This window comes from Wyeomyia smithii, chromosome 3, assembly GCF_029784165.1.
Source record: "Wyeomyia smithii strain HCP4-BCI-WySm-NY-G18 chromosome 3, ASM2978416v1, whole genome shotgun sequence".
Lineage (NCBI taxonomy): Eukaryota > Metazoa > Arthropoda > Insecta > Diptera > Culicidae > Wyeomyia > Wyeomyia smithii.
In genome coordinates this window covers 255394586-255412705 of record NC_073696.1, presented here as the reverse complement: position 1 = coordinate 255412705, position 18120 = coordinate 255394586, and the positions used below count along the sequence as shown (strand labels likewise).

At 40.2% G+C, this 18120-nt stretch overlaps 1 protein-coding gene across 2 annotated transcripts in view; it reads right to left on the bottom strand.

The window, feature by feature from the left end:
• Positions 1–238: 238 nt before the first annotated feature.
• The window catches only part of LOC129729814 (mucin-5AC), a 111510-nt gene continuing 93628 nt past the window's right edge, over positions 239–18120 (bottom strand). Inside the window, exons 3-9 of one of the 2 annotated variants that reach the window (XM_055688645.1) lie at positions 14097–15996; positions 13459–13793; positions 13296–13392; positions 13024–13230; positions 12490–12953; positions 12242–12425; positions 239–2566 (exon numbers count right to left, since the gene is read on the bottom strand). In XM_055688645.1, coding sequence (XP_055544620.1) covers positions 2516–2566; positions 12242–12425; positions 12490–12953; positions 13024–13230; positions 13296–13392; positions 13459–13793; positions 14097–15996 — 3238 coding nt within the window. In that variant the 3' untranslated portion in view covers positions 239–2515. The remainder of the gene's footprint in view (positions 2567–12241; positions 12426–12489; positions 12954–13023; positions 13231–13295; positions 13393–13458; positions 13794–14096; positions 15997–18120) is intronic. The other variant, XM_055688646.1, reaches the window with a different exon arrangement.

Here is an 18120-nt window from a genome sequence, read left to right as displayed (position 1 = left end):
CTAGCAAATTTTGTGTGAAAGAGGATAAATTCTTCAAAATCACCGAACCTTCGGGCACAAAAAAATTGCAAAGAAGCTGGAATTGAAGTAAGTTTGGAAAATAGGGCAAGTAATAGGATAACAGACTCACTTGTCATCGTATAAATCAAATCTCCTCAGGGCTCTGTTTTGATAAGCTCTCTGCATTGGGCTCATTTATTTCGGACAGTTTTTTGTTTTACAAAACATATTTCATTCATACAGCATCATAGAACAACTTATTGATTGCAGTTTTATTTTCATGGTTTTACAATAATTAGAAAACCCGTGATTACTTTTTTTTACTTCGAACAATGCCCAGCCGCTGCAGTTTTTCCTGGTCTGTACAGATTGATAACCTGGGACGGCGTGGACATTGCTAGTGAATGATTACCTGTGTTCGTTTTTAGCTTTAATGCTTCCTATGAGTAGGTTTAGTTTAGACTCTAACAAAGTTGAACTTACGCACTCAACGCATTCATTCATTTCCCATAGGAGGATGTTAAGCTTTGGAAGCTGTGATAAAGTTTTCCCCACATTTGACAACAAAAAGGAAATCTGCTTTAACTATTTTTTCATTCTAGATAAATCGTAAGCCCTATTCTAAACTATACAATAAAGGCTCCAATGGGAATTACTGTACTTGGCGTGTGGTGTTTGAAGTTTAACTTGCCTCAGATTGACGTCAGCTGTGAAGGTTGCTTTATCCGCGTTTAATGATAATAAATATTGCTATCAAGCTCTGTCATCTTGTTTTTCCTTCATGCCGTTTCATTTTGTCTAGAGAAACTGGAAATCTTTAAAGGTTTTAATTCGACTCGCCTACTTCCTAAAGCGAAGATTTTCAATCCCGTCGAAAATGTATATAGTTTTTTTTACTAACAGTTTATTTAGTGGTGTTTCTTCGTTCCTTTCCTAATGAGATGCATTTCGCGTTGAGAATAAATAATTATTGCGCGTGGATTCAAAAATATCTGCCTGGTATAGGAAATCTTTCTCTCTCTAAATAGTAATTATCACAATTTTATATACAGACGTACGAACAGCAATTAGCAGGTAATAATATGTAACATCGCAGCATTAACAAACAAAAAAAATCATAACAATAATTATAGTTGTAATAGTCATCATTTCACTAGCACCACAGACAAACCCATATATGACACTTCCTTCCCATTAACATGTTTCTTTTTTTTTGCGTATCAAATTTTAACTCACTGTTGCGTTCGTTGCGTTATTGTGCCCCTCATATGCTCGCTTAGAACATGGTCATGCTTTTGATGGTTTACCCTATTTTCGGGAGTCAGTTTTACCGATAAAAAACGAAACTGTTCCCATGATTTATAACTAACTTTTCTATACACGTCTAATATTGCAACTGTTGTCTTTCGGTTTATCCTAACTAAAGCTTACCTTAAGCAATCTAGATGAAGAACAAAAAAAAAAACAACCAATCCTAGTGGAAGGTTTGAAGAGTGGTTCTCAGGAAGAGCGGAGACTATTCGAGGGTGTCTCCAGTAACACATAGTAGCTTCTACTTACTATACCATAGATTATAGGTGGTGCTTTGGGCGGGAACAATAGTGGAGAATGTCGTGTCTAGATTATTGGTTTTACGATTCTGTACATAAAGTTCCTCTAACAGGTAAAGGGTCACAGAACAGAAAGCATAGAATAGGTAGTAGGAGATTTTTCTTACAAATGTTTCGTGTTTTTTTTACTGTCTTTTCCTGGACATTCCGTTTCGCTTATTGTGGTTTCCAAATTTTAGTCTCTATCCCACTAGAGATTAAAATCAAGTATTATGAGTCCTTGGGCTGCGTGTGTGTTGTGTGGTTTTTATTTTTCAATTGATTGGCCAGTCCGGCTGGTGCGGGTGTCTTCTCATTTGTGTTCGACTTTTCTTTAAAGAAGATTTTACCGCGACCACCGACGATGGCTGAGCCCTTGCATTCGATTTGATTCTGGTATTTGCTTAGAAGAGCTGGTGAATGCTGGCCCCGGGAAAGTCCGGGACAGCTGGGATTCTGTTGCAGAGGAAGCTTTGGTGGAACTCCGTCCGAACGGGACGGATGCTGGGAAGTATTTTTGATGGGTGTGTTTCTTTAGTAAAAAAAACTTTTCCATTAAAAATACATCCACAGTTGGTTCGCGCCCTGTTCGAACGAAATTTCTCACACTAATAGTATAGAAAGCATAGAGTGCACAGCAGTTCTAGGTGCTAGGATTCCGAATTGCCCTAAAGACTGAGGATCGATTGCTTGCTGTTTGGAAGGGAAAAGGCACCCGTAGCTGCTTCTGCTTTTTTCTCTACCGCTCTCTGAAGCTTCTGTCGGTAATTATTTTGGTTGGTTTTGGTACTGTGCTTGCAAACTATAGAATAGATTGCACCTGCACCGCGCAAAGTTTGCCGCGGTCTCTCCTATTGTAACTGCCTGTAACTAGCGAAGCGTTCTCTCGAATGTACTCACAATACTTGATTTTAAATGAGTCGTTCTCATGTTTCTATCGTCGGCCCCGTCAGCTTGGTGGCGTATACGTTAGCAACCTGTGGAGGTGAAAGAAAAAAGAACAAGGTTATGAACTGCATACTGGATTCGATCAACATTTGAGGGATTACACGCTAACTCATTGATGGAGTTGGAGACATTCTCTCAGATTTTAGAGAAACCTTGTGAGATTGGTGATATTAGTAGTTTAGTCAACTCTACATATTAGAAATAGCGAAAAAAAATCTAGACGTCGCTTTACAAAAGGCCAAAAAATTTATATCTGATTTTTGAAACTATTTCACCTTCAAAACTATTCAGTCTACAAATTTTAAAAAAAGTATGCTATTTGAAAAAGTAAAATGTAATTTAAAAAATTAAAGGGTTGTTCCAAAAAACATATTTTCGTTAGATTATGCTTTTTATTAGATTCTCCATACATCACCCCAAAAGTCATCAATGCGTTGTAAGATAAGAACTTTAACAGAGAAAAAAAAGTGAAAGAGTTTGCATATCGATCGGAATTCAACTCGAAGTGGGATAAATGCAATAGATTAAAAAAATATCTCATAAAAAAGCATGAAATTAGGTTGGAGTCACCGCTTGCTCTTCCTCGATTCGGTGAGAATAATAATTATGAATACAACCACATTTCTTCTCGTGGGCGTCCTCAGAAACTTTTTGAAAGCTGCTCAACCAGAACTAAAAAATGGCGAGTTGCAGAGCTCGTTGAAAATAACTCCCCAGAAGAACTAGTGTTTGCTGCTACCGTTTCGAACAACTATCCCAATTCGTCTGAAGATGATTAGAACTTGACTTGAGGGCATCTTCAGCGGTGGTCTATTTTTGAAACAACTTTATACTAGATTTACACCAGTGAAATCTGAATAGAACCAGCTAATATAGACCAACTTTTCGTTCTCCGCACCGGTGTTGTATATCTTGTTGTTTTAAACCGCTGACATCTGTCACACTGTCAACAATTTATTACCCCATGCTATCAGTTTATGAGACTTGTTCGAATAAAAAGCATTTAATATTTAACAAACGGGAATTCGATAAGTTTCACGCACATTTAACGATTATATTGGCAAGACACTTTAAATCCACAAGACTTTATGGATTTGACGGTTTGACCCTAGGGGCTAGACACCTTTATTTTCATGAAAAATATTTCGCTAATATTACACGATATTGGTTGATATAATTGATATTTATTGTTTATCTGTCAATTGAAATCCTTCAACGATAATGTAACGCTTGATGTAACGGCAATGGGCTATGATATAGATAGAGGGGTGCCCGAAAATGGAACGGTAAATACTTTTTAATATTGAATATTGGGAATATTTCGCAATATATCAATAGTGTCTAACCCCTAGGTTTGACCCGAGCGTCAGTGACATTTTTCAGGATGGATTGGTATTGGTATGATCTAAAAATCTCTGCTACAAAAAGGGCTTCGGAAGATAGCGAAAAACGTTTGATCACGTAGATGTTCATCGTCCGTTTTCATGTCATCAATCTTTCAGAATCTTGCAGTTCTTTAAACTTGGGTTCGGTGTTGAGGATATTGAAACAAGCCTGGGGTTGCGCATTTCGTTTCGAGTAACTCGAACAAAACTAAATTATCGCTGGTGGGCGTTATGTTTCGTTTTCCGTTTTTTTTTTTGGACTTTGCGGGTTAGATGAGCTAAAGAACAAATGACATTGACAGCTCCTCTCGAGCTAAGAGCAAAACTGGCAGTATGTGACATGCTCGAAAATAGCAAAATCGTTCGATTCGAGCTGCACAATGCCACTCCTGCATTTTAAACGTTTTCAGTTCAGTGTCTTTGAAGAACATTTTTCTTGCCTCTTGAGGCCTCCTCTAGTCCCAGGGCGATTAACGAATAGCCAACATATTGGCTTCCCGGTGGCTGATGGTTGCAAACCAAGTAGTTGAACCTACGGTTATGGTCTTCCAGAATTCTCCCTTTTGCTAGTCAATTTCCTTAAAGTCAAGAACGACAAGCATGTTCATTTTCTTCTTCAGAAAAACCACAAAAATTAATTTTGAATAATCATGAAAAATCTTTATTTCATTTATCCCCAACTCAGGCAAAATGCTTATATGTAAATAGCTTAAAATGAGGTATTCAATTAAAATATGACATTTTACCCACCTATTGGTAGCGTACAAAGGGTTTTAGAACGATCTATTTCTTGTTCCAAAAAGTGACAAAAATAGATCAAAACGTATACCAGTTTTAATTTTTTTCAATTTAGATTTGGTATAAAACAAAATTTACACCACCGGTGCAGCATTGAATTTGAGTTTGTTCCAAAAAAATAGAACAAAACAACGATTTGGACCACCGCTGAAAATGCCCTGATAATATAATATGCATCATGAAGAACTTTAAAATTGTTTGACTCTGGTAATTAAATATATAAAAAAAATAATAAAAATAATACATGAAAGAATACATAAAAGGAATACCAAAAAAAAAATTTCTGTTTGTTATAATTGCGCTTAAGTCACTTTTGCACTTATGTAAAAGTGAGGAAAACATAGGAACCGCAGTTTTCGTTACAAATTCTTCCTATACCAGAAACCGTTAATCTCTTTGTAAAAGTTGTACATTGTAACTTACAATGTACAACTTTTACAAAGAGATTACGGGTTCCGGTATAGGATGAGTGCGTTGGCGTTTGGGACAATTTTGTGATTCAGTGAATCACATAAGACCTTTATGCATTTAGTAGCTCTGAAGGTAATGAAATACTTTCCTTGTTATATCAACATGTTTTATCGACAAAATCGTGTAGTTTTGATTTTTGTCCCGTCTTACCCTACATTCAACGCACTATGCGTCGGATGGAACAGGGAATTGTGACGCTATTGGCGAAACTCTTAAACGATTGAAATTGGCATGCAGAATGAACATGGAGGATCAGGAAGGATCTTTCAACAAAGACCACGGAAACGATTAACTAATAATGAATACGAACTGATATCCTCAGAGGACAGCCCAACATTTTTTAAGCGCCTGTTCCCTAAGTTAGGGGTGGCTCACAACAGCGTCTACCCCGGAGCGCTATAACCAACGCTATCACGAAACCCGGTAGTGTGGCCCTAGTGAGGCAACCCACCTAAACAATTACACTACGAACAATCAAAAACATATAACGAATGGAAACATGGTACCTGAAGCTGCAACTCGACAAATTTTGTTATCGGAGACAGGATTCCGCTCGAGCAGCTAGAACCTCGCAAGTTCGACACCGTGGCTCTGCAGGCGATCTGTTGCAAAGGTGAGAAAATGTGGAGAGTCTGTGGCGACAAGGCCCAGTTCTACTAGAGCAACCATCGAGCAACGGGTTTTCGTTTGCTGGACAGAATGCAGGATCGCATGATCAACTGAAGGGTGGTCAACGAGAGAATGTGCTTGTTGAGGATCGAAGGTCGTTTCTACGACCTACGGCATCATCAACGTGCACTGCCCGCACGAAGGTAGACCTGACGACGAGAAAGAATCGTTTTACGCGTAGTTGGAAGAAACGTCCAAAATTATCCACTGTATTTCACGCAAGTCAAAACCGTTCCCTAGGTCAAACAACCGGCAGTTGCACAACACGCAGGCTGCCGAGAATTACGTGCCATTACCTCTCACGGAGGAACTATGTGCTTCGACTCTAGACGATGGATGGGACAAGCTACGTTCGGCCATCGCACAGTGGGGAATCGCTGGCCATCGACCCAAAATTGAAAATGCGAATTTCGTTTTAATTATATTTTTCCTATAGTTGTATACTATTGAAGTTTCAGAATCCAAATTTTTAGAGTAATACAACAAATTTTGAATTTTCTATGATTTTTCAAAGTGTACTGAGTCAGCGTTTTTAGGCGTTTTTCTTGAAAAAAAATGCAATGTTGCGAAATTTGCTGGAGCCTCAAGGGTAACTTGAATCTTGATGACGTCTAAGGAAAAGTTGTCTATAAAATAGTGGAGAATAAATCCTCATCATTTGATAATGCATAATCTTATTGTAATACTCAAAAAAATTAGGCGAAATCAAAAAATTACATATTTTTTGCATAAAACAGCGTTTAAAGTTTGGACGGCAGGGTTTGGCACTATTGGCACTAGTTTTAAAAGGTAGCTTGGAAAAAATGCTTTCAAATGCATCTAGTCCGATCCTGCGCAGAGTTGCGCAGAATACCCTTTTTTCGAAGAAAAACAACGAGTGTTTGGCACATATCGGATTTTATAAATGTAAATTTAAATTGTACACTGCAAACCGTCAACAGAATAACAAATGGCTCGCATTAGTTTGATAATAACAAGGTTTTCAAACATGTTTTAGTATAATTGATCACACTATTTTCATATTTACAAGTTGAACTCATCTATATTCCGTTTTTAACGCAGTATCAAAACCTTATCATTGTTTATGTTTTGGTTCACCACCACTGAGTACCAAAACCATGTTTTAAGTTTGTATCATACCAGTCACATGTAAAAATAATCGTAGAAAAACTCAAACCAAGACATAATAAATCGCCTGCTAATTTCTACAATGCAAATAGTGAATTATTATTTCGACTTTAGAAACTGCATTTTGGAAACTTTTCTTGAATGTATTAAAACTGTATTGAAAATAAACACAAATATGAAGATGAAGGTAGAAGTGAATAAAAAGATGAATGCGATGAAAAAAACAATGCAATAAAGTCACTTAAAAAAAAAAGACATAAGTGATTTTCAACACAAAGCATGTTTTTCAATTGATATATTTTTTTATTTTCTTTATAACTGAATGATATTTTTATGTTTTTTTTATTGTATATGAAAGTTTTTCAAGCATCATGCATTTTATTTTGCAAAACATTGGAACCGACGTTAAATTTTCCTCATATAATATATATAAACAACATTGAAATTCCACTGGCATCAAAAATATGCATTTTCATGCAAAAATAATATCAAATTCGGACTCAGCGTCCCAAAATTACATAAAAACCATGTGTTTTCCTCGATTTAGAGACATTTTTTTGCGTGGTCAGCATTTGTATGGAGTCGCCCCACTGTGCATCGGAGAAGCCGCATCCGCGGCACTAGGTGGGGTAACTCCGAGCTGGCTGGTGACTGGTTTGAGGGGGAATGCCAGTAAGCGATGGAGAGGAAAAAAGAGCTTGGAGAAGTAATCTAAGCATCGTCACAAGAGAAAACGCGGTCAAATATCGACGATTGAGGAGAAAGAAGCGCCAGCAGGAGTACGAAGAAACCAAGAAAAATATCAAAACGAAGGTAACCTTGGAATGCCTACAAACAATAGCAGTGTCCAGTCCCAGTCAGCAGACTCTTCATAGACGCCGGGAGATCAACATGTTCACACATCGCGTCTTCGTGAACCTCAAGACAGCGTGTGGTACAGTCGATCGAAACCAGCTATGGCTGATTATGCACGACTACGAGTTTCCGGATAAACTGATACAACTTTTCAAAGCTATCTTTAACTGAGTAAAATATCACGTGTGCTTATCGGGGACACAGCACGTTGTTCAAGTGGCAGATGGGTTTGTATACTTGGGATCTCTGGTAACCGCCTACAATAGCACAAGTAAGGAGATTCAACAATGTATTTAGGTTGGAAATCGCGCCTACTTCGATCAAAGAGCATATGGGCCGCACAAAACTGACGAGAAACAAAACCCTAATTAGACCAGTAGTTTTCTAAGGACTTGAAACCGTGACACTGTTCACGGAGGACATACACGCACAGGTCGTATTTGAACACAAAGTGTTGCGGACAATATTTGGTGGAGTACAAACCGGAAGCGGAGATTGGTGCTAGCATACCAATCAAGAGCTGCAGAGTCCAGTGCTGCGAATTTTCGACACTGCAGACGAAAATGACAAAAGCTCCATTTACACTGTCTCAAGTTGAAACAATCTTCAGCGTCACCAATGTCAATTTTCAATAAAAGTCCGGTCATTAAAAGAAACGAGATGTCTGATTTAATATCGAAATTATTTGATGTGAGCCAATTCATTGTATGAAGTCGATGAATTTTATAAGTATCCACATTCTAAACTGCATAAACATCGCTAAAGCAACACAGCGTGTGCAAAATCACAGAAATGCTACTATCACTGTCAACTGATTGGAGCTGAAAGTCTCTTTCATTCTCAGCTCGTGCGTTGAAAAATTTTTTTTTTTTATTCTCGTTTATTTTCCGTCGGTCTAGTTCCGCCACTGTTGTGGCCAATCACCGACGCCCAGGGAGACGACTCCACACCCAGGACCCTATCCACGACCCGTTTATTAACGGACCGGCGCCAACGGCTTTACTTCCTCATGCGATGGAAGGCGTGATCCTAGAGATTTTTCGCCTCAGAAAATCTTCCGGTGTCGGCTAGGATTGAATCTAGACCAGTTGGGTTGGTTGTGAGTGGATCACGCCACCTCACAACCATCGACACCTATGTCGGCGGTGGGATTCGAACCCAGGCGTCGAGCGTTGTTGGCGGAGACGTTACCAACCACACTAGGCCCCCGCTTTTCGTTGAAAATTGAAATTCAAAGATTTCAATTTCAACTGAAAATCCTTTCATGACAGTGAAGGCTTGCAGCGCTGCTGCAGACACTACTTGGAGAGATTCTCATAGTGCACGTGACGGAGGTCGGAAGGCTGCAATGAGCCGGACATGTCGCGAGAATGCGGTAAAATCGGTTCTCTTCAAGAACCCCACCGGCACCAGAAACAGAGAGGCCCAACGTTCTAGGTGGCTTAACGTCTTAGCAAAGCGAAGTAAATTGTACCAGCGGTTTTTCGTTGAAACTAATTAACCTGATTTGAATGACGTTAGGTGGATCAAGATCATGTATACAAACTGCGGTTGATTTATCATTCCTTTTCGTGACGTTGAATGGACTGAAGCAGGAGCATCCACTCACCAACTAACTTGACATCGACATTCCAGGTCTGTTAAAGGAGATCGAGATAAACTGGAAGGTACCATACGACGTTATTTGTGTCCTGTCTGGCATGATACCTATCAGCATTGCCATCAAGGAGGACGAATAGTGCTTCGACCAATATCAGGCATATGAGGTACCGTAAGTCGTATTGTGTAATCCAGCTTGTGACTTCATCCGCCATTCCACGGGATTCGGAAGACTAGTCTTTCTTGGTTAAGTGTTCGAGAAAACCTCTTGAAAAAAGATTAGTTTTGTGATTCTCATGGAATGGCAGACAAGAAATGTGCTTGAATGGCACAATTTCACACTAGCTTACGGTACTAGACGATCAACGTTGCTTACAACTACGTCAGAGCGAATTGAGTAACACACATTGCGACTCACGCAGCTAGTGAAACTTAGTCAGCCTATACACCAGAGAGACGCCGAGACACTCACCGTTAAGGCAACTGTCAACATCAAAACGGGCGGACTTAGTGAACCTATATATTAGAGAAATGACAAGGCACTCACCGTTAAGGCAACTGTCAACATCAAAACGGGCGAGCTGTATAATTTTGCATTGCCGTTATCCGTTTTGATGTTGACAGTTGCCTTAACGGTGAGTGTCTTGTCATTTCTCTAATATACAGGTTCCCTAGGCGAACTGTGTAATTTTGCATTGCCGTTATCCGTTTTTATGTTGACAGTTGCCTTAACGGTGAGTGCCTTGGCGATTCGCTGACACACAGGTTCACTAACGTTAGCACATCGTTAGATGGTAAAATACTACAAGGTATACAGCCCTAGGATTGTATGAAATGGTGACGTGGGACTAAACAGTGTAATTATAGACACAGTAGATTCGTTTGTTCAGTGATTTACGTATTTTAATTCTCAGCCTCCCCTTCATTTTTTCAGAAATATATTTAATTACACTCGAAATAACTTCATTTACACTTGGTGTTGTGCCTGTAGTGTTTTTTTGTGCAAACAACATTTAACGATTATAACGAAGTTGAAGTTTAAAAGAATTCATTTTTGTTTTTTGCTTCACAAGTTTGTTTTAATTTGCCAACAATTACATTCACTGTATTACGGAGACAGTTAATATAAGTATATTATTTTATTTATAAAGTTAAAAATGAAAACAAAAAATCTAACAATATGGACAATGGACAATGGACAAAAAATTATCAAGCACTCGCAGGCTCTTACTCTTTTATAAAATGTTTTTAGGAACTTACTCGTTCGATATTATATCGGTCTCGATTATTTAGTGAATGCCGTAGATAAAAAATAAAAAAAAAATAATTTATAACAGTTGCATAAATGGGTAATTCTTGTTGCGTAATTTATGGTTTTTATGGTAATCATATTCATGAGATAAACTTTCAATCACCATCAGTAGCAGCATTGCAGTTTTGATTGCACATGAATAGAAGTCGTTTCCCGCTGCAATGATGGAAAGCGAGAAACTAGCGGTTTTTTTTTCTAAAAGGGGGGATGTTTTGCGATGAATTAGTTATTTACTAATATTTATTCAGAATTTTTATTGTGTGTTCTGCCATAAACGGTGGCATATGAACACTATTACATAAAACTCGAGGCCCTCTGCTCCACATATACTCTACGGTACAGCTGCTTTTACCAGCATGTTTTCTTTCAAGACATCAGTTTTTATTACGCTCTAACAGCAGGTTTAGAAATTGTTCAAGAAAATGGATTGTTTCAAACTTTTCAGAAAACCTTTACCTTCAAGACATCAAATTAGTCTAGGTTCATGAAAGCAAACATAAATTGACCCATTGGAACGAGAAGACTGTGTCAATTTTTTTTTGATAATGATACAGAGAACGTCATAGGGAATGGTTGGTGTCTATTCATGTCGTCTGTGCTAGGAATGCTCGCATGTGATTGATTCATTGCTCGCGTAATTTTGTTCTTGACACTTTTTACCGCTTTGCAATGGAAATATAATGATAACTAGCGTATTACAAAATTGTTCAACTTTTTATCTATCCAACGCCAAATCCGCTTTTAGACAAATAAGTTTTCCCTTCATTTGATCAGTAATAAAAGTAACCATTCTTGTCTCCACAGCACCCACATATTTCATAATATTTTGCCGACTAACGTGGTTTAAATTCAGCGCTTGTTCAAGTGAGGAAAGTACGGCACTTGCACACTGTTTTAAGAAAAACTTCATCGGGATGCTGCATTCGGTTATCCATCTCACGAGCGAAGTTATATACGTGTTTCGGTCAATGTAAACCAAAACACGGTTTGGTTTACCCGGAATATCGCCCTCAAGCGGCTTTTTTCCCCTCACAGGAAGCCCGATTTCAGCTGCTTCTTTGGCGTGTTTTGCTACCAAATGCCGTGACAAATTAAATGTAGTGCCACATTTGAACGGTTTGCCAGTCTCACCGCATAATATACATAATGTCGCAGCAACTTCATTTCCTGCGCAATTTTTCACAGTTTTTTTTTTATAGAAATAATCGTTCACAGGCGTATCCCGCGGTCGTTTTCCTGCCATTTTTCCTAAATATTTTAAATCCCAAATAAACTTGACCGGTATCAACAAGTATCAGCAACGCAATCTAAACAATCTCTTTTTACCACAATCCAATCTCTTTCGCTCTTCCGCTTTTACTTTTAAAATACACCGCAGTAAGCTCTGTGGTGTAGTTGCTGTGCGTAATATCCACACTTGTGAGAAAGTTCACCAAAGATCAATAACTCTCAGGAGAGAGATTTCAAATACTCAATTCGATACTTACCCTGTATATTAGCTCGTACTGTTCACGCGTCCTAACGGCGCTAGCGCGTCCCCTTCGTACGTAGTACACAATGTGCGGAATGTCCACGGTTCGCGGAGGAATCTCAACCGCCCGCAGCGCTACATCGCATGCGATGATCGTTCCTGTTCGGCCAGTTCCCGGCGAGCAGTGTACCGTTATAGGTCTAAACGAACACAAACAAATTCTTAGTCTAAATTTCCATCTGCTCAATTTGAATCTATGCTTACCCTTGAGTTCTCTGCAGTGACTTGTGCTTGTCCATCGTTCCCCCGTTGGACACAAGACTGTTGGGTGCCGCACTGTCCGCTGTCACCGTTTTGTTGTTGTTGTTATTGTTGTTGACCGAACTATCTACACTATTGCTACCTACTACTACAGCTACACTAGAATCCGTGGCACTGCCGTTGGCTTTGGGAGTGGCCGGCAGATGGTCACTCTCGGTGCCATCCTCCTCGGCGATGCTACCAATTATGCCGGTCACGACATCCGCCATCTCGGCTGGTGCCAACCGGGAGTAACTACGGGCCTCCAGCAGCATTGCGATGATCGAGGACTCATCGATGGGCACGCCAGTGTCCGGCCACTGGTACCAGAAGTGCATGATCTCCCGCCACGTACCGGTCTGTGTGTTGCGCAGATGTACGGTCGAAATGGTGTACTTTTCCTTGTTCTCACGGTTCTTCAGTGTTAGCTGCGGATGGAAAGACAAGAAACTTTATGTCTAATCTTGAATTTAAATTCAGTTAACGCTTTGAGATTACCTGGAAGTCTCCGAAAGTGCGGTTATTGTCCAACACGACCGATGGAGGAAGATATTCGGCGCATTTTTCCACTCCGTTCTCACTCAAATCGGTGGCCATGATGATAACCTTGGAGTTCTGTTCCCACATCATACGCCAGAAGTCGTTGATAGTGTTCTCCATCGGTGCCTGACAGGCGATGTAGTAATTACCGTTGTCCTTTGGACCCTAAAAATCAAATACATACAAAAAAAAAAAACAATCTTCATGAGCCATGAAGTGTTCAAACATACCTTAACAAAGTTGGCATTGATGTACTCCGTTTTCTCGTCTTCGTTGATGCGCTTCAGGTGCACTCTAGTTTCCGGTAGCGGCACCACATTAGCGTATCTAAACACAAACAATAAAATGGTTTAAATGGGTCCAAATCCCCAAACGCAAACAGCCAACGCATACCGGTTTTTATCTTCACACCCTTCCGGCACTTCATCAGCACGGGCCGTCACGTTCGGAATTTCCTTGAACTCATCGTACATCGCGGTCTTGTTCTGAATGATGTTAGCCAGTTCGGCAACCGTGAGGGGATTTGTTTTCAGTCCCGGATCCTCGAAGGCAGAATTACCGTATGACCGCTTGGACATTCGCAGCGTATTGCCCTTCCGTCGTACGCTGTTGTATACCGACACATTGTCCAGGCTGTAGGCGTCCAGCCCTACCGGACGGCAACGCTGTCCATAGGAAACCTGCGCCTGCCGCTTGCGCAGCAGTACCTGCAATTGTGGATAGTACATCTAATCAACGAAGGGTTGTCCTGTTCTGTCCCTTTCGGGCGGGGCGGCAAAACCGGCTATTTACACTATGTGCACGCGTTCATACAGGTTGGTGGGGAATTTAAAGTGCAAGAGCATGGATTGGTGCATTTCTACGCTCAAACAACACACGTCATTAGTTTTACTGGAAATAGGTTACTATCAAAACAAGAACAGAAAGATTTTAAACAACCAAAAGAAAGAGAAATAGAAGGGAATGGGTGGGGATTCTCTCTCACGCGAACAGCTTTGGGTTTCTGTTTCACTTCCGTATGATATACTCACATACGCCGCAACCAAGAGTAGCAACAGAGCCACACTCAGTAGGCTAGCAACGACCGCAATCACGACTCCGCTGCCACCTTCCTCTTCTTCAGTAGCTTGAGGAGGATCGGATGGTTCCGCATCGAGTGGCGACTTGGAAGAGGATCCCGCAGATGCATTCTTGCCGCTAAGATCGACGTAGTCTTCCTCTGTAACCGATTCTTCCTCAGACAGCTCGGTAGTGACTGACGTACGAACGTTCGAGCGGGCCGTTGTTGTGCTCGGTTCCGAAGTTGGTTCCGATTCCGGTAAAGATGATGGTTCAGGCTCGGGAACAGGACTATCGGTGGTTTCGGGGTCCGTGTTGTAGACGTTCTTTTCATCGATAAGGACAGGCTGGTTGGGATTGGTATGCACCTCGGCCGTTATCGTTGGTTTGTTAGTGAGATCCACTCCATCAGTGGTACCATCTACTGCTGGACGGAATTCTACTGCTGTTGGTTGGACGGTAGACTCCTGTGGTACAATGGGTTCGGTAATTCTTTGAGTGAATTGAGTCGGTGAAGTAGCGGTTGATGTAGTCACAGAAAGGTCGCTATTGAATTGCTTGATAGCTGCGGTGTCCACTTCCGGTGATGAATTCTCCCGCTCGTTTTCTTTGTGAAAAAGCTCATTGAGAAGGGGAATGTCAGTCGACGCAGAAGTCGCAGTGGTAGTCGTTACTGGAGGTAACGTTTCGGCGGCTGTTCGAACCGTAGTTGGTGCTTGTGTGGTAGTCGTTGTCAACGGTCGGCGTGTTCGCATTGACTCAAATGTCGTTGGCAGCCAGGACTCTGTGGCAGCTTCCGTTTTTCTCAGTATTGGAGATAGTGGAGAGTACGTAGTTATTGGCATATCTTCGAAGACGGTACTGGACTCAAATCTGCTAGTTGTGGTCCGGGTGGGTAGAGCGAACTTCACGTTTTCATCTACGTCTTCACTAACTTCATAGTCTCGTGTTGATCTCATCGTAGTAGTTACGACTTGTGTCACCCGAGCGTTCGCGGCAGTGGTTGTTTCCTGTATAAAATTCGTTAGATCAGGACGCTTTGTGCTTTCAACGGACAGCTTCGCTCGTTCCTCAAATTTAAAGTCCTCCAATCCATCATCCTCGGCAGCCGAAGTAGCCGGAGCTACCGTAGTACCAACATTACCAGCCGGCATCATTTCCGTAACCAACGACGTAAGTCTGTTCTCCTCACTCAACGCATCACCAACCGTCGGAGTTTTGCTTCCATTCCTTCGCCGATCCTTGAGTTCATTCTTCAAATCGACTTCTCCGCTGGTTGGCCTCACAAAAGAACTATTTGCAAAATCGGCATCTTGCATTATCACGGCCCAATCTATCAGCTGCTTGAGGGTGTTATTAGCGACCGCATTCTCGCCATCATCCCGAACCACTTCCACACTTTCCGCCGCTGCTTGACCACCCTTATTGGAAGTTCGCTCGACAATTCGCATCCCAGCGAGAGCCCATGCGGCACCGTTGATGTCATTGTCTTCAGTAGCACCAAACTGGTCCAAAAACTTACCTTTCTTCCCCTTCGGTAGTGTCGTTTGATTGCGCACCTCATTGGACACCAACTCGTAGTCAGTGCTTTCAACCTCCGAGCGATTCAGCCGTACGGTTCTATTACTTTCCAGCGTATGATTCGTGCCGATCAACACATCCGGAAAGCCGATTTCGTTAGTTTCCAACTTAACCAGCTCGGTTACACTTTCATCCGAGGCAAGTGGCTCCTGTGTGCTGGTGGTTTCCAACAATTCACCCGGCAATTCCGTCGTAATCTCATCGGACCTCTCGGCGAAGAATTGCTCCCGCGCGGAACGCGACTCACCCAGCGATATTCCACCCTGGGAATAGTTGGACGGAGAACTGTACCTGAAATGAAAAGGGTCAATTAGTGTTATGAAAACGAAAAACAGGAAATACTTTGTCTTGCAATAAATTCGCGATTCAACATAAAGCTATGCTATTTCTTACTTCACAGGTGTACGAATTTCACCGCAATTTACTCCTAAAAAATCGGAACGTTTATCGCTATTATTGTTTTCCCATTAGGTTCGCTTTTTACTTCCGCACTTTTGTGTGTTAATCAAACTCATCTCCCAATCAGTGGCGCATTGCCGGCCGGCCCGCACTGCAAGGTGCTCTCTCCCTCTCTCTTATCGGCCGCAATACACTGCGGGGCTTAAAAACCGACAAAAATAAATCGTTTTCATGAATCGCTTAGGGGAGAGTGCTCTATAGGTGGTAACCTAGGGTCTGCTGCGCTAAAAATCAAGTGTGTGAAATATTTTGTCTTCTATTGATTCATTTTAAACGTTATGAGAATTGAACAACAGTATATCCAATGTCAACAATTACATCAGCAAATCTCTGATCTACAAAGAAAAGCGTCGTGTGATTCTTAGTTTTACGTCAGAAACTTGTACCGACCCTTCCATTTCTAGCACATCGTATTATTAGAAAGTAATCTTTGAATATTTTTAGTTACAGAAAAATATAACGTTTTAATTGATTCCGTAATTATTTTCTTGTTTTACCAATATTTTTCTGAGAATACCTATATTTTTCATGATTCATCAAATACACAATCATTGATCACTATTTAGGGGGGATGGGGGGAAGGGGGTTATCCGAATTATGTACCAAATTTTATCAATAATAATTAAAATAATTTTTTACTCTATAAGTCCTACAACAACTGTGTTAATTTTCAGATCGGTGAAGCTATATTTTTTGCGTCCGATTTTTAAAGTTTCCATACGATTTTATATGGGAAAACTTTTCTCCAGAAATGTCCAACTGACTTTTAAAAAAACCTAAATTGATCCACCTAGCGGTCAGACTCAGCCTTTCTCATTCAAACTTATAATTTGTAAAAATAGATTTACATGAATGCTTAAATCCAAAAAGGTATATTCACTCTTTGTGTTCTAAAATATTGATGTTGTAATTAAAGTATCAAATATGAAATTTGACGTAATGTTAGAGCTTCAGAAATAGCGAAGTATAAGAAATGACTCTTAATTTCGAATATTTTATTCACGAGCGATACCGAGAACGTTCAAATAGTACGATACCACATTTAAACCATGTTGAGGCCATATATATTGATCAAAGCAGCTAAAGTGTTGAATAGCCTTTGAATTTCTTTTCTTTACAAAACTTTTGAACAGTATATCAAATTTTTATGAAGTTTGTTATTTGTAAGTTTGAGAGATGACTCGTTTGTATGACACTAGTTATGTTCAAATAAGTCGTGTAATACTTGAGATAATAACCTTTCGTTGTTTTACAAATTAAAACATAACGGTTGCTTAAGTTTGATTACAATCAAATGAAAAGGGAACGTATGGGGGAACCAAACTTTGAAACCACGTGTTCAATCATAATTCATAAGTTAACCCTTAACTAGCCCGTTCATTCGATATCAATATGGTTCAAATCTGATGTGTAGTTTCTAAGATAATGAAGTTTAGTGATTTTAACATTTCGATACATTACAGAAGAAGTTACATTCCGATTACAGCAAAATTCAATAGGGTGTTATGAGGCAGCTAGACTAATTATTTGACACTAATTTTGTGGTAATCGGGTCAACCATCTCTGAGAAAAGTGAGTGAGTCAAAGTAGTCATCAGAATTTTCTTTTCAGCTGGATTTCACATTTTTAAACATAACAGGAAAAGTAATAATCCATTCGCAAAATAAATCATTAGGGTCTTATGGGGCAACAAGACTTTCCATATGACACTGGTTTTATGAAAATCGGTCCAGCCATCTCTGAGAAACATGAGTGAGATTAAACAGTCTCCAGAACACGTTTCTTTCTGTAATTTCTGAACCATATGTTCAATCTTCATAAAATTCAAAAGTTGAGGGTTTTTAGGTAGCCCGTTCATTTGAAACCAATTTTGTTCAAATCGGTTGTGTAGTTTCTGAGAAATTGATGTTTCGTGATTTTTACATTTTGATACATAACCTCTAAACTAGAAAATCA